We start from the raw sequence: 23144 nt of genomic DNA on the forward strand, positions 1-23144 counted from the left end.
CTCCTTGACTTTTATATTCACACTCAGGATGTGTTTTGTTCATTTAAACTAAAGTGATTAAATACTCACCTCTGCATCTTTACTCTTCATCTGTGAAGCAGAAAATAGAAATAGTTATCACAACATGACAACTTTAACTTGCTTGTGTGCGTGCGTGTGTGCGTGCGTGCATGTAAACACAGTATTGTGAGGACTCACAGAGCGTAGCTGGAGGTCAGTATAAGTATAGACGTTCAGAGCAGGCAGAGTGGTGCAGTCCTTCTCTACAACAATCCTCCGAGAACAACGACTGCTCTGTTGCTTTAAGAACGCTGGGGAGACACAAATCTTGTTGATTTAAATCAATCACACTAGTGTTCTACAAGCTAAAACTGTGGCACATTGTTAATAATAATAATAATAATAATAATAATAATGGTAGAATACACCACTGTGTTTCCTGCAGAAACACACTGCCCTCTCACTGTATTTTGGTGTTTTCACTGTTTGTTTAGGTAGACAGGGACGTTTTTGGTCTACCAGAACAAACTGGTGAAAACAACAAAATACAGCAAGAGGACAATGTGTTTCTGCAGATAAACACCACCAGAGAATGTGATGTCTCGCTGGTACCAACCTGCAGGATTTTTGTCTAAACAGTAGTGGGCGCTCACGCCCGGCACAGGCAGCCACAAAACACCCTCGTCTCCACTCTGTTCCACCGTGGTTATGACGTCCCCAAACTGCAAAGTAAAAAATAAATGTCGTATAACGTAGTATTTAGTATTAAAACAGCCTTGTGAACAGGGTCTGAGACTCACCAGATATGTGTTTGAGTCCTGGTTCTCTGTCTTAGCTGATAAAACACTGAAGCTCGTGTCTGCAAACTGCTCAAAGAGGGAATCAAAACTCCCGACAGTTGGAAGAGCAGGCCAGGAATATGATAAACCTTCAACACCTAGAAGACACACAAACAAATACCAGGACTATGATGAGGATATTGCAAGTGGGCCCTGAGGAAGAATTTAGGCCTGGTAGCTAATGTTTTGTTACAGACTGTCTTGTTATGTTATGGTTCAGTTTGTCCTTGTAGCAGCTAGAGTATATTAAAGGTAGGGTAAGTGAGTTTCCTTGGTTAAAATAAGCATTAAAAAGCTCTATATTGTAAAGTACTCATTGTATCCAATCAGGATAGAGAACGCAGTCAGGATACAGATTAAACACGTGGAATTGTAAGTGATGGCACAAAGAAATGAGCAGACAAAATTGGAACTGGAACACTATACAAATCAAGCTTATAAATGGCTACAAACCAGAAAATGTATTTTCTGTTTATTAAAGAGCTGAAGAGACAGGGAGACTCAGATGCTACTGAACAAACACTCTATAGCAATGATTACTATCAGAATATAGTGAAAGTTTTTTGATTGTTTCCTGTGCTCGTTGACAGGACTATACCATACAAGGCATACAGTACCACCGACCTGAGTGTGCTTCTCCCCATGATATCATGGTTAAAGCATAACCATCACCATCTAATAGTGTCTTCGACGCCTCAACAATCACTTACTGATTGATCCAGAATTCCACAAGAGCCCCCAAATATTTTTTAATATGTTAATATAACATTAATATTTAAAAATTAAAACATAATGTAAAAACAAGGGCTTCTGCCAGAAATATCCCATTGGCCGTATAGGGCTAGTCGTCTCCCATTGGCTTAGAGGCCAGAGTGCACACGCAGAGCCGACATACCAAAGGTCCGACGCACGGAAACATGTGATGCGATGCGAAAATGCGATGGTCCGACATGCGCTGCTCCGTGCTTGAGATGATGTCTGATGATGTACAATGCTAAGAGTGCCCCTCACTTCACACAGGTGTGATTTTTTTCTTTAAAACATTGAATATGTGGTGAAAATAGCAGATCAGCTCATTTCACTAGTTTGGGTCCCGGGAAGACATGACATTTGGTTCTCGAGCTAAAACGTTTGGAAGCAGCTGTTTTAAAAACCGTGGCTGTCATTTTAGATTTTAGCGTTGGCTATTCAAAAATAGCATATACCAAGCTCACAGTGTGTCACTTCGTGCCGTGCTGCAAGCTTGTAAATCTTGAAAGTGTTATTTTCCTTTCAAACGGGAAGCGAGGAACGCAGGCGTTGTCGCCTGGATCAACGACAGGTCTGCTACAGGTCTGCTCAAGAGGGGCACGACAATGCAAGCGTAAAAAAAAAGCTAAACAGTATCCAGGTCTGGTGAGTCATTGAAAATGAACTATAGGCACGTTTTATCGCTCCCCGTTTGCAAGGCCCTTTAATGTGTTAACTTGACTTACGGTTGTGTGTTTGAAGGCAGAATATGTCGTAGTTAAAGCGTGTCTGGAGGGTATTGAGTGGAACGGAGAAACCATCCACGCTGGTACCCAAAGAATAAGACGCTGTGAGCCGACTGCATTTCTTCTGGCTCTCACTGGAAAGACAAAAGCACACTACATTTAATAAACACGTGCAGTAAGTGAGATATTTGTGTTAAAATAAAAAAATAAAAATCACACCCGTGTGAACTGAGTGGTGTAAGGTCTTATATAGCCTGATCAGCTGTGGTCTGACGTAATGTCTGACGTAATGAAATCACACCCGGGTGAACTGGGTGACCTTAGCAACCATGCTCATTTTTTCTGCACAGACAGACTAACAAAGCCAGTTGTAGGAGTGGTTTACACCACTCAAAAAAGTAGCTACATGCTGATAAGTAATAATTGCAGAGTGTTTGTTCAGTAACCGGGGTCTCCCTGTTTCCCCAGCGATTTTGTAAAAATCACACCCGTGTGAACTGAGTGGTGTAAGGTCTTATATAGACTGATCAGCTGTGGTCTGACGTAATGTCTGACATAATGAAATCACACCTGTGTGAATTGAGTGACCACTAACCATAGCAACCGTGCTCATTTTTGAGTGGTGTAAACCACTCCTACAACTGGCTTTGTTAGTCTGTCTGTCTGTCTGTCTGTCTGTCTGTCTGTGCAGAAAGTTACATCAGACATTACGTCAGATCAGAGCTGATCAGGCTATATAAGACCTTACACCACTCAGTTCACACGGGTGTGATTTTTTTATTTTTGGTACGGACAGACACGGGTACATAGCTTTTTGAGTGGTGTAAACCACTCCTACAACTGGCTTTGTTAGTTGAGTGGTGCTGTGGTGTAAACCACTCCTACAACTGGCTTTGTTAGTCTGTCTGTCTGTGCTCAAAAAATTAGCATGGTTGCTATGGTCACCCAGTTCACACGGGTGTGATTTCATTACGTCAGACATTACGTCAGACCACAGCTGATCAGTCTATATAAGACCTTACACCACTCAGTTCACACGGGTGTGATTTTTTTGGTATGAACAGACACGGGTACATCGCTTTTTGAGTGGTGTAAACCACTCCTACGACTGGCTTTGTTAGTTTACGTGTCTGTCTGTCTGTCTGTCTGTGCTCAAAAAATGAGCATGGTTGCTACGGTCACCCAGTTCACCCGGGTGTGATTTCATTACGTCAGACATTACGTCAGACCACAGCTGATCAGGCTATATAAGACCTTACACCACTCAGTTCACACGGGTGTGATTTTTTTGGTACGAACAGACACGGTACAAAGCCAGTTGTTGGAGTGGTTTACACCACTCAAAAATAAAATACATTTGTATTATCTCTCATACATCCTGTATGAGAGAGAACTCATACAGGATAGTGAGGATACAGGATAAACAACTGCAATTTTAGAGATGATTAATGATGATAAATGGGTACTCTCTCCTGGTTGGCTGAGATTGGTAACCCAACTCAAGATGTTTTTTCTATTTAATCAATACAAAACCAAAAAAGCTGTTAAAGTCAGTCGCTGTCAGGCGCTTCTCTAGCGCCTGACAGCGACTGCAGACAACACTCTCTCTCTCACACACAAGTAAGAGAGTGGTATTCTCTCTCCATCTCTCACATGCACGCACGCTCCACATTGTAATTAGCAGGCAACAGTGCAACTCTCTCTCTCTGTTTCTAGCTCAACAGCGCCACTTTGGCACCTGTTGGTACCCTAAACATACATGCGCGCGCGTGCGCATGCGTGTATGTATTATGCACACACACACACACACACACACACACACACACACACACACACACACACACACACACACACACACACACACACACACACACACACACACACACACACACACACACACACACACACACACACACACACACACACACACACACACACACGTCTAATATACCTGAACTACAAGCACAAAGAGCGGTGTCACTTACCTGACATGTGTCACAGAGCATGCGGTGAACAGAGCCACTTGGTCACTACAGTCCACGATGTCACAACAGCAGTTGATGTCACACACGTCACGCTGCTCATCACAGGGACAGACGACGGCAACTAGAACCACGACAAACACACAATGGCATCATAATGGGATGCTGCAAACATGTACAATTAAAAGGTTTTTTTGTTCAAATTAAAGTGTTCAATTAGCTCTATATTGTGATAGTAATCATTGCTACATGGTGTATGTTCAGCAGCAACAGGGGTCTCCCCTGTCTCTCCAGCCCTTTAGTTAAGGATACCATTTTAGTTGGATACCATTTTTATCCAATGCAGTATCCTGCAGCGTCCTGCAGGATACAGGGTAAGCAAGTTAAATTGGAATTGATGACACAAAAGTGAACACACAAAATTGGAACTGGAACCCTATATACATTTTAAGCAGATAAATGGGTATACTCTCTCCTGATTGGCTGAAATTGGAAACCCACCCGAAATGTGTTTTCGGTTTATGAAAGACGAGGAGACACCCTGGCCTGCTACTGAACAAACACACTATAGCAATCAGAATATAGAGCTATTTAACACTGTTACGGAACTAACAAACACACATTACTATCAAGAGCTACACTTTAACACTAAGCACTTAATACTAGCTGCATCTGCCCTGCATTGCATTTTGATATGAACATTGAGGGGTTTTAAATGTGTACCATCTGTAAGTGGAGAGAGAAGGCGCCCAGACAGAGGCAGGGGTTCAGCGGATGGTGGCACCGGTTCAGTGGGCAGGGGTTCGATTCCCGGAGTGTCTGGCGTGCTGCTGTAGGCAGTGGTGGAAAGTAACTATAAATGCATATACTCAAGTAGGCTTAGTACCAGTAAGACGCCCTGAGGGCGAGAAGGTGCGAGGTTGCGTGCACGCATCCGCCTGGGTGACTGCAGACTGCTGGGCGAGCGCTGGCGCTTTGGCATTCGTCAGATCAACATATGGAATGAATTCTGTACTGGCCATATATGGAGCGTGTCTTGAGTGTGTCATGAGGCGTGATGTCAGTAGGCGTGATGGACTGACAGAGAGTAAACCTCTCCATCAAACAGGGACAGGTCCCCCAAGATTTCAAACTGGCCAAAGTAACCCCCTTGCACAAGAAAGGGAGTAAATTAGACCCCGGCAACTACCGCCCTATTTCTATTCTTAGTTCCATCTCGAAAGTGATGGAAAAAATAGTCTATGAACAGGTTGAAAAGTATCTTGCCACTAATAAATTATTGTACGAGTTCCAATCTGGCTTCAGAACATCCCACTCCACTGACACATGCCTTCTCTATTTGAGCGACCACATCAAACAAGAGGTGGACGCTGGCAAATACTGCGGCATGGTCATGCTGGACCTCCAAAAGGCTTTTGACACCGTGAACCACTCCATACTGGTTAACAAGCTAAAAGCAATTGGTTTCGATAGCACATCAGTGAGCTGGATGCAATCCTACCTGGAGGGGAGAGAACAGATGGTGGAAGTGAACGGAACACTGTCCCCCCCCCTCCCAGTGAGCTGTGGCGTTCCACAAGGAAGCATACTAGGGCCTCTACTGTTCCTAATATATGTAAACGACATGACTTCAGCTTGTGACTGCAACTTGTTCCTGTTCGCAGATGACTCAGCACTGCTGGTCTCGGACAGGGACAAACTGCAGGTTGAAAATGCCCTCAGCTCTGAACTCGGTAGAATCTGCACCTGGCTCGCTGATAACAAACTATCTTTACACCTGGGAAAAACTGAATCCATTCTCTTTGGCTCTATTAGTAATCTCAGCAAGGCAAATGGCTTCTTGGTTAGAGTGGGTGACAATGTTATCACACGTAAAGATGAAATTACCTACCTAGGTTCCATCCTGGAGGCTAATCTTTCCGGTGATAAAATGGCCACCAACGTAATCAAAAAAGTCAACCATAGAACAAGATTCCTCTACAGCAGGGGTGCCCACACCTTTTCGACTTGAGGGCTACTATCAAAAGGACCAGCTCAACAAGATCTACCCACCCAAAAAAGTATTATCCCATTGCTGAAAATAGCAGCACTGGCCTTACATAACAAACACACTTGGAATGGGAAATAGAGAGAAGAAAATGGAATTCGTAGTTATTTGTATATTACTTTGTAATGCTATGTTTGTGTGCAGAACTATTGAAAGCAAATTATTGCATTGTGTGTTTGAGCTCACCTTAATTCAAGTAGCAGATGGCAAAATATACATATTTTTAATGATATATATTTTGGGGCATGTCATGTGATCTACCTGCAAAGCCTTTGTGATCTACTGGTAGATCGCGATCTACCTTCTGGGCACCCCTGCTCTACAGGATCTCCTCACTGGTCAACAAAAACACCTTGAAGACCTTAACAGGAGCCCTTGTACAGGGTTTCTTTGACTATGCATGCACCTCCTGGTACCACAGCACCTCAAAGGCCCTTAAAACCAGGCTCCAGACTTCCCAAAACAAACTGGTCAGGCTCCTACTTGATCTAGCCCCCCGAACCCACCTCACCCCTGCCCACTTCGACAGGCTGGAATGGCTTAGGGTCGACGACAGAGTACAGCATCTTGCAATGGGTCTGGTCCACAAGATTCGATACACCACCAAGATACCCATGTACCTGTCTAGATACTTCCTTAATGTTAACGAAGTCCACACCCACAACACCAGAGGGAGTGCAACGAACCATGTACAACCCAGATTCGGCACAAACAAGGGACTAAATTCTTTTCGCTCCTATGCCACCAAAATGTGGAACACCCTACCAACTGTCATTAAGACATGCGAATCCCTTGACTCCTTCAAAACCGCTCTCAAAGGGCACCTACGGATGGCTGCAATTCGAAACTGGCCCCCGTAAAATCTGAATCCCCCCCCACCGCCCCCCCCTTTTTTCCCCTCACTGTATATATTTCTTTTCCCTTTTTACCTCCTTTATGATGAATTCCTGTTCTGTCTATAGAAGTGTCTATTTGTACGTCTCTAAATGTTTTGATGATTTGAACATGGTGGACCCTATTGGAAACAAGTGTAATGCTTAATTGGGTCGTCCACTCACAGTTAACAGCCTTTGTATTGAGTTTGTGCTTGAAATGTACTGTAATTCTGCAAACTGTTAATAAATTCTTCAATCAATCAATCAATATATGGAGGCGTGACAGAGCGATTGAGCGACAGACGGGTTTTATCTGCGACCTATGGTCGCAACAATTCTGAGGTACTTTTTACTTGAGTATGTCAATATCGATAGCCTATACTACCCCACATATCTCAGAGGTAAAAAAGGGTATTTTACAGTAGGCCTACAGTGCTACTGCAGATATTTTATATAGGCTATTGTATATTTTGTATGTGTAAATAAATGCTCCATTTATAATGAGTACTTTGTCAGATAGATACCCTATGAGCACTTGAAAAGAACAGAGCCAGGGCGTGGAGTCGAATATCTATAGGCCTAAATAAAGCATGCAGCAATTTTAAACGAAATGTTTTGAAAAGGCAGCCAACAAAACGTTAGTAATATACTACTAATACTATTTTTACATAGTAATGTAGGCTATAGCCTATAATATTACTGTTTTTGGGCAAGTAATCCTTGGCTTACACTATACTTACACTAGGCTACTCATAGCTCCTTTCGGAACCCTACGTTAAAGTTTCTGACATTTTGATGACTTTACAGGGGTCCAAAGGAGCTCAACCCGGGGGGTCCGGAGATGGGCTAGGCACTCAATACAAAAACTGTTAACTGTGAGTGCCCGTTGCAGCCGTCCGTAGGTAACTTAATGGTAGGGCGTTCCACAAACTCGTTACTGCCCAACACTGAATATAGAGTATTTGTATTTCTTCATTGTGGTACTGTAGGCTACTGCAATTTTTACTTAAGTAAAATAAATCGCAGTAGCCTACTTATTCCAGTCCTGACTGTATGGTTCGATTCCCGGGTTCTCCGACGTGCCGCTGGCGTCAGAGGGCGTGATGGAATCAGCTGTGGGTTGAACCGTTGAATTATTGTCTATGAAGTTGAAATCCGTTGAGTTTTGCGCTGATGTCGCGGAAGCGAGACTGGAAAACAACAAACTACATAAAACACACCAAGACAAAACAGACGCCATGTTCCGTTGCTATGGCAGAGAGAGACGCGCTGCTGCATTCTGGGAACCTCCGCATACGTCACTGAATCCAATGAACGAATGGATTATGAAATTGAAATACTACTAGTACTTAGCCTCGGTCCCAGGCTCACTTAACTGCGAAAAAGAAGACTAGTACTAGGCTCGGGAATCGAACCCGTGGGCGTGGCTGAGCTCGCTGTCAGGCTCTAACGAGCCTTAAATTACCACTTTGGTATAGGCATAGATGATTTATTTTGCGGCTTCTTTCTTTCTTTCTTTCTTTATAGTGTAAGTGATGTTATTTCTTTCTATTTGGAACCTCTAGGTTACTTTTCCTCTCCTCTCCCGTTTGTATATGGGAACTCATGTGATTCCAATACAGTAGCAATACTATTCAGCTCCAAATGTTGAAAAACTGTGCCCCCTGGTGCCTCGTGTGTGCAATCTAGAGACACTGCAGTTGCATGACATGCATGTGGATAGAATAAAGCAATGATTCTCAATGTTTTTAATGTGGACCCCCAGTTTGATGAAGCATATGGGCAGTTGGGAACCCAATCTACACTGTAAAAATCTTTAATTTAATTCTAATATCTAATGTACTTTAGTCTCTAGTATGGAACCAAATAGACCCGTAGGCCCATATTCGAGATTTTAGTGTGTGTGTGTGTGTGCAGTTGTGCACGCGCACGTGTGTGTGTTTTTTAAGATTTATTTTGGGGCTTTTATGCCTTTATTGATAGGACAGTAGACGGACAGGAAATGGGGAGAGTTGGGGAGTGACACCCAGCAAAGGCCAACGGGATTCAAACCCGCGACACGCTGTCAGGCTGGCATTGCAGTATGCCCGGACCACCAGGAGCCCGGGCTTTAGAGTGTCATTTTGAACGAGTAAGTGTATAAATGGAACCCATTTATGGGTCCAAAAAAAGTCAACCAAAGAACAAGATTCCTGTAGGCCTACAGGAAAACAAACTGGTAAGGCTACTACTTGGCATTACTCCCAGAACCCACCTCACCCCTGCCCGTTTTGATAGGCTGGAACTTGAATGGCTTAGAGTTGACAACAGAGTACAGCAACTTGCAATGGGCCTGGTCTACAAAATTCGCTACACCACTAAGGTCACATTCACACCAGAAAGCTTTGCTGCGATTAAAACGAATCCTGCTGCGCATTGTCAGAAAATGTGCTTCGTTTGGCAGGTGTGAAGGCTCATTCGAATCCTAATGCACAGCAAAGAACCGCATTCTACTCCGCCCAAAAACGGGGGCTTCGCTTCCAATCGCACTTGATTTCGATTCGGTGCAGGTGGGAATGCAATCCGCAGCAAATTAAATATGCAAGAATCCCAACTACTCCGCCCATTCGCATCGAGTCTACCGAAGTATTAGGTGGGAATGTGACCTAAGATATAAGTCCCCCGGCCCCTCTATTTTTCTATACTGTTCACGTATTCCCTTCCTCCCTTTTTTCTGTGTAGGCCCATTTGGATTTTCATGTATATCTAAATGTATTTCATGTATATAAACTCAGTTACATCACCCGATCAAATGTTATATGTGGGCACAGCATCATTTGAATAATTACAGTCCTCATGCAATATTACACAGTGGTAGGCTATAGTATTGAAATGTTACTTTATTACACACACAGGTAATCTAAAAGGCACTTGAATCTGTGGTTTGTACTTGTACTATCTCACACATGCACACTTATTATAAACTTACAACAATGAAACTCAATGAGGCAAGGCTAGGTCAACAAGGAACAATGGTACACAAATATGACTTCATGAATAGGCGAACATCTAGTGAAGTTTAGATACACTTGTAGAAATCTCTCAATAATCACCTCCAATCCTCACTGCACAAAAGAGCAAGAAAAATCAATTAATACTTATTTCAGACCCAGGGAGATCCATATCACAATTATAAAACACAACACAAATAATACAGAAAGTAAAAAATACATTTACCACATTGTTCAGTTACTGTATACAAACATGTGTGCCAATGGTTCCATAGTCTAGATGAGAACTTGACCGAACTGCTTGTAGGGTCTGTTATGACAGTGGTGATGTAATTTACTGACTCAGATGCCTTACACATGAACCTCTACATAAGGTTACGTAGCACGTAGAGCAGGCGGGTACCATGACACTAACAAACATCTGGCTTGTACTAACTGGAGCTTCTTGGAGCTCTCAGCAGCCTCATGCAGTCATTATAGGCCACTGTGAGTCATCTGATGCTGCCTTGTCTGTAGCGACACCACAGGTGTGCAGTATACAGCGGTGTACAGTAGGATCTTCACAGGTACTGAGCACGTGCTAAATGTGCGACACAGCATGTTCGCTTGGGCATACAACTTCCGCCGCTGTCTATAGATGTCCTTGTCATCTGAAAGGTCATTGGAGATAATATGACTCAAATAAGTAATCTCAGTCACTGCATACACTAAGGGGAGTGCCAGCCAGATAGAAGTCAGGAAAGGTTCATTGTCTGTCTTCCCTATAATTCAGACAATCTTTCTAGCATTGCATTTTATATTAAAATCAAGACCATACTGTGAGCATACACTGCAAGCTGTTGGAGACCAGCACTATAAGGACTAAAGATATATCTACAAATAATCTGCATACAACAGGTGATTAATTAACAAGTCACTACACCCTGTACCACGTGCATTTAAAAACAATGATAAATCATTCATATAAACATTAAAAAGAAAAGGAGACAGTATTCCTCAATGAATACAACAAGTGACAATGAGACAATTTTTCACATGGTGACCTGCTGAACTGCTGGCTATGTGACATCGTGCAAGGCCAATTGGCCATTACTGTGTATCACAAGGATAGCTGTATTCTGTCTCCTGGTTGTCACCTACGTAAAACAAAGAAACCTGTTAGTGTGTTTGGAGCAACAGGAAATATGGACATGCCCAATGTCAGCGTAAGCAAGAGAGGGAGAGAGAGACTATTTCACCCACCCAATAACCTGACCAATGCTGGTGACAGAAATCTGAAAACGCTGAGCAACAACCCTGGCAACGCCAGGTGTAAAAACACTAGCAGCTATACTTTTTCATTATAATTATTATACCAAGACAGCACAACTTCTGTTTGCCGTTTTTCCTCAATTTTGAATGTAAAACGATTAAAATACCCTCTTCTGTCTTTTTCCTGTTTTCTTTGGTCAGTGCTCATGGTAAGTACAAATGCAAGTGTCTGAACATAGGTAAATAAAACACATTGATCTTTGTTATTAATATTTTGACCCTACTGCAATGTGAATGCAATTCATGGGGACACTGCTTTCTTTCTCTCTTAATTTCATTCAACACTTTAATAAACAAGATCTTCCATGTCCAATCTGAATCTATGAATAGCAAGTTACTAGCTGTGCCCTGTGTGGTTGAAGAACCAGAGAGTGATGTGCAACCTTGACCTTTGTGTGCTGATTTGTGATCTGATCATTTTTTTATTTCCCCCGAGTGCTACTGCGAGTGACGTTTCGAGCTTGCGAAGAGCCTAAGCTCGAAATGTTGCAGTGACGTTTTGAGTTTATCGTTATCAAGAGCCAAGCTCGAAAGGTTACAGCAGCACTCACGTGCAATTAAAAAAAATATATAGTTTTTCAACTGGAGCCCAATACTAGTGTCCGGGGCGGCCGTTTCTTTTGTTTTACATCAGAGGTTTCTACAGATAGCCATAGGAGAGGTTGTTTACATGTACTCACTTGGCTGGTAGTAATCATAGATCTTGAGCAGTGCTGGCTTCAGGTTCTGAACTTGGACTTCCTGTGTGAGCTCTAAGACGTGGTCGATCGGTATGCCTTTTGTTAACTGTTTGCAGAAATGTAGATTATCAAGAGTATGTTTCTACAGCTATATGCTGTCATTGTACTTCCAGTGGTTCCCAATCTTAATCCGTGGTCCTTTCTATCCTACCAAGACACCTAGGACGTCTTTTTTGTTTAATTTCTTTCTTCTGGACCGATTATGATTTTTTTTTTATCCAGGAAACCTACAGAAAGTACTACTGGTTCTGTAGCATGATAGGACCAGTACTGATTGATTTCTATCCTACTGAGACCCCTAGTATTGCTGGTTTTGTATGCTAGCAGGACCTCCTAGTACTGCCTGTTTTCTGTCCTACCCTATCTGTTTCCCCAGGTCCCTGGTTAGACAGGAACACAGGATGAAAAGGATGCAAAGTTAATGCAACCATCTTCCTGGTAGAATTAACTATAAACTTTTTAATTTTGGCATTTATCTCTACCAATTTCCCAAACCAGTATACATCATGTCCATCTAAACATGAACTCTGGTCGTAAACAATGATTTGAGTAGCTACAGCTGCTACAAGTTGAACTGGTCACTTGCAGTTAAACGGTATTTCAGACCAGGGACTCCATGTTGACTCTCTTCATTCCCTACTGCCGTACTACTGTTTTTGTTTTAATTGCTATCAAAAATCTATCAACTTTTTCAGTTTTGTCGGCACATTTCCCAAACTCTTAACACAATAAGCACAATATCAGTCTGTTGTTCTCTTGCAGTAACTGTCTCCACCAGGCCTAAGGCATGGGGAGAGTATGTTTTGCACTCTGTCCGTCCGTCCGCCCGTCTGTCTGTCCGTGTGTGCGTGTGTGCGTGTGCGCGTGTGCGTGCGTGCGTGCCTGTCCGTCTGTGTACAGCTAATCTCCGGCACTGTTGGCCCGGTCGATGCCAAACTGTGCACATACACTTTCTGGATGCCAACAACGAACCTCTGCCCCAGATTTTCCAAAACGATCTGTTACAGCCGCGCAACCATGAGGCAGATTTTTGCCAAACACATTTCTTTATATTACTCGTACAGATTTTATCCATACGTACATCAAGCAAATCGGTATACATTATCTCTAAAGTCATGTGATCAACACAGATCTGTTTGATTTTTTATATTCCATCCTGATTGGCTACGACTGACAGAATGTTTGCACGACTTGCCCGTTTAGAACAAAAATGCCTCAAATCATGAACGCAGCGCAGCGTCCAATTGCTGTGAAACTTTGCACGCATATTTCCACTACGTTGAGGAACAATTAACGGCACCATTTTAACATCACCCTATTATAGGCACAATAAAAAATACATTTGTGACATTTTGTCCAAATATCACAAACGTTCCTGACCTGGAAACCTGTGCTCCGAGATGCACTTTCACTAGTTTATTTATTTATTATTATTATTATTACTATTAGGAGGTGTGTTTCGTTTGAGTCCCGTGATTTTTTTCCACTCTAAAACATGATCATCAGGTATTATTATTATATAAGGAGGACAAGTTTTTTCAAAAAAGTGTACAGTATTTGTTAAAATGATGTTTTTATGTGGACATGCCCACCAGTTCATTAAGTATGCCTGGTTTGCCTGGTGGGTGGTGATGATCCACCTGAACTGAAGCCACACCCAAAGCCATAGATATTAAAAAAAACACCTGTGTGAAGTGAGCGGTGGAACTATACTGTAATAATTGTTATACTGTACTGAACTCCTGTACAGACAGACACTCGTGCTGAAAAAGACTGGTGTTACACTAAAAACTCAGCTTCCAATCATGCACATGTAGGCTGTGCACAGTGTGAAGCTCAACAGCGCCACTTTCTCACCTGTTGGTACTCTAAACAGACATAGGGAGGGACAGACAGACAGACAGACAGACAGACAGACAGACAGACAGACAGACAGACAGACAGACAGACAGACAAAGCTACATGTTGGAGACGGTGTGCCCGTTTAGGAAAAGTGTGAAAACCCGCTTTATAGTGATAGTCAACAAATCTGTTATAAAAACATAAAAAACGGTGTAAATTAAGGTTAGATTTTTTACCCTTGGAGTCTGATTTCTATTGAACATGTGGTGTGAACCAGTCTCTCACCTCTTTGATATAAATAATGACATGGTCATCCTTTTGCTCTACACGATCCACCAGCAGCGCCTCTTTCAGCTGTGAAGAAACCATCATATTGAACTGGTTATCTGTGAACTAGCTGTACTCCAATGTTAACGTCTACAAAATAAAGTTAAAAGGTTTTCTCACTCAGGAAAAAAAGTTTAAAAAAAAGGTGTACAATAACTCACCTTTCTCAAAGACTCTGGGTCTGGGATGAATCCAGAAAGCATCGTTACATCAACTAACACCATGTTTGTTGTTGCTTCATTTCCACTATATCTGTAGATATAAAATATTTGAAACATTATCTACAAGAATTCACAAAATCTATTTCCAATATCTTTGGTAGCCTACATTCTGTAAAATATGCACTAGCCTAACTTGAAATTATGTCATATGGCAGCCAAGTCTATGGCCTTTTAATGTTTGTTAAGAACACCTTTAACACAAATCGAATAGCAGCCAAATATGGTTCTTTTTTGAGGGGCGCTAGTTTTTGTCCCCACACGTCTCAATATTTGCCATTGACAATGAAAGGAGAAATTAGGTCAAATGTCCACCAAATATGGCGTAAATTTGTGGCAACAAACATTAAATGCCATTGACAATGAAGGGACAATTTACGTCATATGTAGACGAGCAAATTGGCTAACCAATCACATGAATTCAGTTGTTCATGAGATGATGTATGTATGAAGATGTATAATGATAAGAGCACTCACTTCACACAGGTGTGATTTTTTTAGATTTAGTGTAGATTTATTTTTTCTGTGCGGCACATTGAGTTTGTTGTGTATGAAATGTATCATTGACATAGCCGTATTTCTGTGTCTACAGGTGAACCTTACAGGCTTTGAAGTTTCAGAGTAATTTTCTGTCTCAGAGAGTTGCAGTTGGCCTCAGGTGTGACCTTGATGGACAAACTGCTTTCCTCAACTGGTGTTGGGATGTTGTAGTTAAGAGACATCTGAGGAAACAGAAGTAAAGCCCTTTTCTTACATCATTACAAGTACAAGGCATGACGAATAAGTTCTAAGTACTGTACTGTATTTTTAGAACAGATACAGTAGGAGCTGACCTGCGCTGAGACACATGCAGTGCCATTAACCTCCAGGCTGTACTTTCCCATCACATCCTGCAGCGCCCTCTCCTGGTAAAGCAGTCTGTTGCTCTGATCCACATGGAAGACTTCGTCACCCTCTGAGGATTTGACCGTCACAGTGCTGGAGCCCTCTTGGGTGAAGACCAGAGTAGAGTAGCGAGCCAGGGCCTGAAGAGCCACTACTGTGTCCTACAAAGCACACAGACCACCTCTGACATCAGTCTTCCACATACAGAGCTTGTTGACCAGCTGAAAACTGTGCTGTCTGGTGATGTTCCCATGCAACAGAATATAATCAAGACAGACTAGAGCCTTGAGGAGACTACAGTCTGCCACAATACACAAAACATATTAATATATTTGTGTTGCCACAACAAGCAGTGATAAGACAAGCTCGGAATATATTTTATTTTTTCCTTCTGTGAATGTGTATATGTTATTTGTATGCAGCTGTGACTCCGTCTCCAAGACAAATTTCTCCTTAGGGAGACAAACAAAGACAACTTTGAAGTTTGAACCTTGATTATTTTCACAAATATTGGGCACATAAACTTTTATTGTTTGAGGTTTGACACTGTGGAGTCAGTGTCACGCATGTTTTCTGCCACGTACAGCAGTCTCAGAGCAGATGCGAGTTTCTGTGTACCTAATGAACACATTCAGTTTAGAAGAAGAATGAATCAGACAGTGCTTGTGGAAACACTTGTATGAGTGCATTAGTATCAAATCTAATTGTACGCATATTTTGTTCATTATGTCTATGGGGTTGTCAGTGTCTCAGATAGAACAGATATTTGAGCAGTACAGTAGGCCTACGGCCGCCCTACCTGTGTGGAGGAGAAGCCACCATAGGAGTTCTGCTGGTGGGCCAACCACCTCACGATGCGAACAGCATAACCCAGGTCTGCAGCGCTAGGTTCAGGGCTGGTAAGCTTGGCCAGCAGCACATAGGAGCTGATCTCTACAGACAGAGAGGCCGAAGTGTCGGCGGAGGTCTGAGACCAATGCAGGACATCTCCTGGGAATCCAACAAACAAAACGAGCATTCATCAAATTAACATTTATGCACAGTAACAATACAGAAGTAAACTAAGGTCAGATACTTAAAACTATGAAAATACAAGAAAACAAAAAACACTTACGCTAATGAGCTAGCAACATTGTATGTGATTTAAATGTATAGTCTGTCTTTCTATCTCACCCTCTTGTGATGCAATCTTGTCCAGGTGTTGTAGTAGTAGTGCACGTGTCTCTGTGTCTCTCGCCAGAGAGAAGACGTAGGCCAGCAGAGCTGTAGTGTAGGTGTTGGTCTTCATGGACTCATCGATGGCCTTTCTCAAACAAGACAGACTCTTTTTCAACACAAGATCCTACAGAGAGAAACAAACAGGCTTTACAACCAGAAACACATTTATTGCGGTGCAACTATACTGTAGTACGTACTATAGGCCTCCTCACTGGCCTCTGTGTGTGTGTGTGTGTGTGTGTGTGTGTGTGTGTGTGTGTGTGTGTGTGTGTGTGTGTGTGTGTGTGTGTGTGTGTGTGTGTCGCTGCTCAACAGTGCCATCCAGCATTATTGGTGAGGTGTTGCTAGACAGACAGACAGACAGACAGACAGACAGACAGACAACTATATGAGCAGTCAAAGCACATGAAAACAAATACAGCAACACAATACCACACTTAACAAAGTAGCAGACGTATTAAGTTATTCGGTACATATGAGGACAGAGGATGTGTGATGTATGTGTTAAGCCTGGACCTACGTAGGACCCTTTAACATACATGTAGACAGAACTATTTGGGACATCAAGGGGTAAAGTAAAGAATCAGAACCCGTGTGAAGTGAGGGGCGCTCTTTTCATCATTCATCATCATACATCCCATCACCCAATCAAATAATCACAACCAATCACTTTTCATCTTCACTTTTCTGCCCTCACTCAGCATGTACTTTGCTCAGCCAATCAAATCATGGATATGGGGTGATCAGCCAATCACAAGCCTAATGTTTGTGTTCACACAAACCCGGAAAGAAGGGCATAAGAGGGGATAGCATACGCCCCTCGGAAATAGGATATTATGTGCCTTTTATGTCAGTCCCACACCGTTTCTACTGTTCTACACAATTTTCTTCCTCATCTCTCTACTCTACTAGCTCCATGCCACCTCTGCATGATCTTCTAAAATGCTGGAGAGGCGACTCACTGAAGGTAACAATTTCATCTCCAGTAACGAAGCAGTGATGTAAGCACTGAGAGTCACTTCATCTGACACTCCACCCTGCAGAAAGGAATCACACACACACACACACACACACACACACACACACACACACACACACACACACACACACACACACACACACACACACACACACACACACACACACACACACACACACACACACACACACACACACACACACACACACACACACACACACACACACACACACACACACACACACACACACACTTTGAAATTGATTTTAGAAACGTATGATGTAAAGGCGATAGAGGTGATATGCTGTACTTCTTTACTCAGTAAATCTCTCCTCTCTCGTACCTTCATTCTGTTGTGGAAGAGTTTTCCAGATTGTTCAAAACAGCCATTACTCTTCTGTTTACTCTTCAGCCAATTCTTTGCTTGTTCTATGGTCGACTGGTCGATGAAGACGAAAGACTTTGCTTGGACAAAAGCTCTCAGGACAAATGCAGTCAGCCTGATGATGAAAACAAAAAACAACATCAACTGATTTCTTGTTCATGTTAGCCTGTTCCACAAGAGAAGTGCTGTCTGTCTGTGGTGGACAGGTGGATTATGCCCAAATATAATCACGCGCGCACGCACGCACGCACGCACGCACGCACGCACGCACGCACGCACGCACGCGCGTACACACACACACACACACACACACACACACACACACACAGACACACAGACACACACACACACACACACACACACACACACACACACACACACACACACACACACACACACACACACACACACACAATTATGTATACTTTTCTATCATTATAAATAAGTTTATTCTTACCAAGTGTTTTCCAGTGAGTTTCCAGCTCCAAATGTGCTGTAGGCACCATCACTGTGCTTGTAGTTTAACTGCCTCTGGTATCCTGCACATGGTTATTATGATATCATGTAAAATACAGAAGGAATCACAGCATTGGTGAAGGTTGGACGGTGATCCTAAGGTTGGACATGGATTGCTGACATCACACTCTGGAAGTAATTTCACAGTTGAAACATTTTTCCATAATTAAATTAAAACAATTCAACAGTTTGACTCACCGCTGACCAGGAAGGGAAAGGCCTTCTCTTTGATGGCCACTGTCAGCTGGTTTGTGTTCTTCAGGTATTCCAGGATGTAGATGTTGGGAGCTAAGAGCGCCATATTCTGTTCCCCACATCCATAGGGCATCCTCAGTAGTCCATCCAGGTTCTTCAGGGCACGGCCCAGGATGTCGCCTGTTGTCAAAGAGAAAGAGAGGCTGTTAGACGGAAACTGTTCTTTGGATTGGCACTATACAGCTTTTGTCCCCACATATTTGTCTCATATTTTCCATTGACAATGAAAGGAGAAATTAGGTCATATGTGCCTCAAATATCCAGAAGCAGCGAGTGCATAATCCGGCAACGGCATGAGATGCGGCACTGCCGGGGGGAGGACCGGCATGTGCCGGGGGATTATGTCACTCCACTGTCGCTCCATCTCGTGGACGCTGGTAAACTGCCGGTAATAGCCGTGGCGCTGCTGGGGTGAGGGGCGGCATTTGCCTGGGGGAAACTGTGGGGATTATGACACTCGACTGCCGCTCGCTTCCGCGGCAGTGCATTTGGTCCGACATGCATTGCATCGTGCTTGCGGTTATGGTTAGGGTAAGGGCTTGGGGTAGAGTGTCGGACTGATGCCACCGACAAATACTGGCGCCTGCCGCTGGTGTTCTGCGGCTGATGCCATGCGTTGCGTCGAGTGTCGGACTGATGCCGCCGAGAAACAATACAGACTGCCGCGGGTGTGCCGCGGCAGCTGCCGGAAAATGCACTCTCTCTCTCTCCAAATATGATGTAAATTTGTGGCAACACAAACATTAAATGCCATTGACAATGAAGGGAAAATTTACATCATATCATGTAGACGAGCAAATCGGCTGACCAATCACATAAATTCAGTTGTTCATGAGATGATGTATAATGATAACTTCACTTCACATGGGTTTGAGGGGCCTATACAGGTTTAATGTTTGTTTTTCCTTAAACAAACAAGCCATTGACAATGATGGGAAATGTATGTCATCTTGTCCCTAACAAACATTAAATGCCATTGACAATAAAGAGAATTTAATGTTTGTTTTGTGCATGTTTGTTTTACATCACCATTACATCACCTAATCATAGCAACATGAGTTAGACTTTAATATAGCGCCCCTAACTTCACACGGGTATGATTTTTAATTATAATAAAGATCAGCTTGTTGAGACAGATAGCAGGAAAGTGACAAACAGACAGTGTAGGAGAGACAAACAGCATGTAAAGCTGAGCACAGGAAGCTGTGAGAAAGAGAAAGTGTAGGATGATAAGTCAGCAGAAAGATGTAAAAAGCCAGACAGTAGGAAGGATGAGCGTAGGAGTGAAATGACAGTAGGGAATAGTCAAATTGCGAGCCACAATTAGCAACACTAGGTTTTTGATGAATCTAGAGTTGCAATACCCTCCATTGACATCCAATTGATCCAAATTGCATTTCCGATCTGCTTGTATTAAACAACGTTAAACTCTCCAACATTGCAGCTGCAGGGCAAGCTTGAATTATCCTCTTTCAAACGGCAAAGCGTTTGTTTCATAAAAATCCACCGTAGGCATATGCGCTACTTTCTGTCGTCGAAGTCACTGAACGGTCTTGCGTACCACCTGACTCGAATTTGCACATAATGCAGGAGGCAGCAGCACAACCCGTTAATAAAAACGAGTGCTTCCAAACTCACAGAATCACGGCACAGAATTTCTTGACAGAAAGTAGCTCATAACATGTCTACGGTGGAAACAAACGCTTTGCAGTTTGAAAGAGGATTATTCAAGCGTTCCCTACAGCTGCAATGTTGGTGAGTTTAACGTTGTTTACTACAAGCAGATCGGAAATGCATTTTGGATCAACGGGATGTTAATAGAGGGTATTGCAACTCTAGATGCATCCCATTCTAAACAAAAAATAGTGTTGTAAATTGCGGCTGTATACGTAATAGCAATGGCATGGTTTTGAATGCTGCTTGCATCACAGATTAATGAGATTATCTCCTATATCCTGTCTTCCCACTTAAAGGTATATTCAGTGATTTCGCTTCATTCAAATATCACTTTTTTTTTTTGATAATCCTCCCTACTATAGAGTGTGCTGATCATATAAGGAGTTCCTCCCTGTCCCCAGTGAGCCCCTGGGGTCAAAAAACCCTAGTTTCAGTTTTGGTGGCGGGTGGCAAAGCCTTCATCCAATCAGGATGAGAGGGGCCTTCCTCCAATCATGTGTGGGGGCGGGCCTTGGTGCACATGCTGTTGCACTTCCCCCCACTGTAGAGCGTGTGCATGTACACATTTTGTTACCGGGGCGGACTGGGTGGTTTTCCAAATCACCCAAATCACTGAATGCTCCTTTAAGTGTGATAAAGATGAAATGCACTAAATACAAAAGAACAAAAAGAAATACAAGGCTATTTACCCAGGACGGATACAGAAGAACGGGCAGATCCAAAAATCACATTATCAGGGAGTTGTAACTGGATGTCCTCTGTCAAAGTCTCTCCTAGACAGAGAAACACATGAACATGAGTAGCAGAGACATCAAACTATCACCTTAGTCACATAAACTCATGGTCAAATATAGCTGCAAGCAGCGATAAAGCGGGACCAAGATAGAAGAAGAACAATGCGCAATAAGAACAACACGCACAAATGAGACCGACGAGCCGAGTTGTCGGTACCGGGATTTGAACTCACAACCTTGTGGACCGAAGGCGGGAGCTCTACTGACTGACCTACACAGAGACAATCAGTGAATACATTGTAAACTGTAAAACCATTTACTGATTTGGTAACAAGAAGGTGTGTCCTCATTTTGGGCATGTCTTTATCCATTACTACAGTGTGTTTTCACGCACAGTTAAAGTGTGTGTGTGTGTGTGTGTGCCTGCCTGCCTGCCTGCCTGCCTGCCTGCCTGCCTGCCTGCGTGCGTGCGTGCGTGCGTGCGTGCGTGCGTGCGTACAAACTTCTCTTTGTGTGTGTGTGTGCGCGTGCGTGCGTGCGTGCGTGCAAACTTCTCTTTGTGTGTGTGTGTGTGTGTGCGTGCGTGCGTGCGTGCGTGCGTGTGTTAGGCAGACAATCGTTCATAACCATGGATTTGGATTGAAGATCATCTCTTTAGTTTTTGTGGTGTTTAACATAAGGTGGCTATTATCACACCAGTCTTTAAAGTTATTGATCTCACTGATATGGCCCACAGGGCGTTCAACAATATGCACAAATGAGACTCACAGGCTGAGTTGTTGGTACCTGGATTTGAACCAACAACCTTGCGGTCCAAGGGCAAGAGCTCGACTGACTGAGCTACACGGAGACAATCAGTTACTCCATTGTTAACAGGAAAATCATTCAGTGTTAGTTCAGCATAAGTACTCAGACTTTTAGAAATTAGCAGATCTACATGCTCATAACATGTCCCGGTACGGTACGGTACGGTACAGTACGGTACAGTATGGTACAGTATGGTACAGTACAGTACAGTACAGTACAGTATGGTGCAGTACAGTACAGTACGGTGCAGTACAGTACAGTACAGTACAGTACAGTACCATATGGTACAATACGGTACAGCACAGTATGGTACAGTACAGTACGGTATTACACATTGCACTTATTACACTATTACACTACTATTACACTATTACACTATTACACTAAATACACTTATTACACTATTAAAAAATTTGACTCAATACACTATTTCAATATTACACAATTACACTATTACACTTATTACACTATGAGACTTATTACACTATTGCAGTTACTAGTATCTCTATTATTGTGATGCCATGTCCTAGTGCCTGATGGGTCAAATGTAATCTACTTCAATATTTATATAGTTGAGTCATCACAAATCTTGCAGCACACAATGGATACACTGAGTTGTCTTTACCGGGATTTGAACACACAACCTTGTGGTCCAACGGCGAGAGCTCTACCAACTGAGCTATGCAGACACAGTCAGTTGACTCATTCTAAACAGTAACATCATTCAGTATAAACTTTAGTGTGTGTGTGTGTGTGTGTGTGCGTGCGCGCGCAATTTTCATTGGCTCATAAAAACTTCATTTTTTCACTTAGAAAAAATGTGCTACGATTATTTGTCCGTATATGTCCAAAGTTCACGTGTAGAAGTTTTCGTGCATTTTGAGCAAAGATTCTGGGAGACGTTACATTTTAACTGTTTTTCATATAATTAAAAATGGCGGGTGATCTAAAGGTCAGAGGTCAAAAGTCAGAACACGAAAGTTGTTCGGCATGAGGAGACACATATGTGTATCAAAGTGTCATTGCCAACGGTCAAACGGTT

General features: G+C 42.8%; 2 protein-coding genes across 3 annotated transcripts in view; both read right to left on the reverse strand.

Annotated features, from left to right (window-relative positions):
- Positions 1 to 8506, reverse strand: part of tctn1 (tectonic family member 1) — a gene marked incomplete at its 3' end in the record, with an annotated part of 13239 nt that extends 4733 nt beyond the window's left edge. Inside the window, exons 1-8 of one of the 2 annotated variants that reach the window (XM_079510121.1) lie at positions 8253 to 8506; positions 5020 to 5123; positions 4300 to 4420; positions 2315 to 2448; positions 801 to 937; positions 617 to 722; positions 199 to 311; positions 70 to 90 (exon numbers count right to left, since the gene is read on the reverse strand). In XM_079510121.1, coding sequence (XP_079366247.1) covers positions 70 to 90; positions 199 to 311; positions 617 to 722; positions 801 to 937; positions 2315 to 2448; positions 4300 to 4420; positions 5020 to 5123; positions 8253 to 8458 — 942 coding nt within the window. In that variant the 5' untranslated portion in view covers positions 8459 to 8506. Of the gene's footprint in view, positions 1 to 69; positions 91 to 198; positions 312 to 616; positions 723 to 800; positions 938 to 2314; positions 2449 to 4299; positions 4421 to 5019; positions 5127 to 8252 lie in introns of both variants that reach the window. The other variant, XM_079510120.1, reaches the window with a different exon arrangement.
- Positions 8507 to 10082: 1576 nt separating this feature from the next.
- LOC306929952 (alpha-2-macroglobulin-like) overlaps positions 10083 to 23144 on the reverse strand; it is a gene marked incomplete at its 5' end in the record, with an annotated part of 30260 nt that continues 17198 nt past the window's right edge. The window contains 13 exons of the mRNA XM_079510690.1: positions 10083 to 11344; positions 12200 to 12305; positions 14387 to 14455; positions 14590 to 14680; positions 15250 to 15368; positions 15480 to 15692; positions 16331 to 16521; positions 16705 to 16873; positions 17712 to 17786; positions 18072 to 18228; positions 18571 to 18652; positions 18828 to 19004; positions 21251 to 21334. Of these exons, the coding sequence (XP_079366816.1) occupies positions 11298 to 11344; positions 12200 to 12305; positions 14387 to 14455; positions 14590 to 14680; positions 15250 to 15368; positions 15480 to 15692; positions 16331 to 16521; positions 16705 to 16873; positions 17712 to 17786; positions 18072 to 18228; positions 18571 to 18652; positions 18828 to 19004; positions 21251 to 21334 (1580 nt within the window). The 3' untranslated portion in view covers positions 10083 to 11297. The remainder of the gene's footprint in view (positions 11345 to 12199; positions 12306 to 14386; positions 14456 to 14589; positions 14681 to 15249; positions 15369 to 15479; positions 15693 to 16330; positions 16522 to 16704; positions 16874 to 17711; positions 17787 to 18071; positions 18229 to 18570; positions 18653 to 18827; positions 19005 to 21250; positions 21335 to 23144) is intronic.

The sequence above is a fragment of the Electrona antarctica genome, assembly GCF_951216825.1.
Source record: "Electrona antarctica genome assembly, chromosome: 9".
NCBI classification, from domain to species: Eukaryota; Metazoa; Chordata; class Actinopteri; order Myctophiformes; family Myctophidae; genus Electrona; species Electrona antarctica.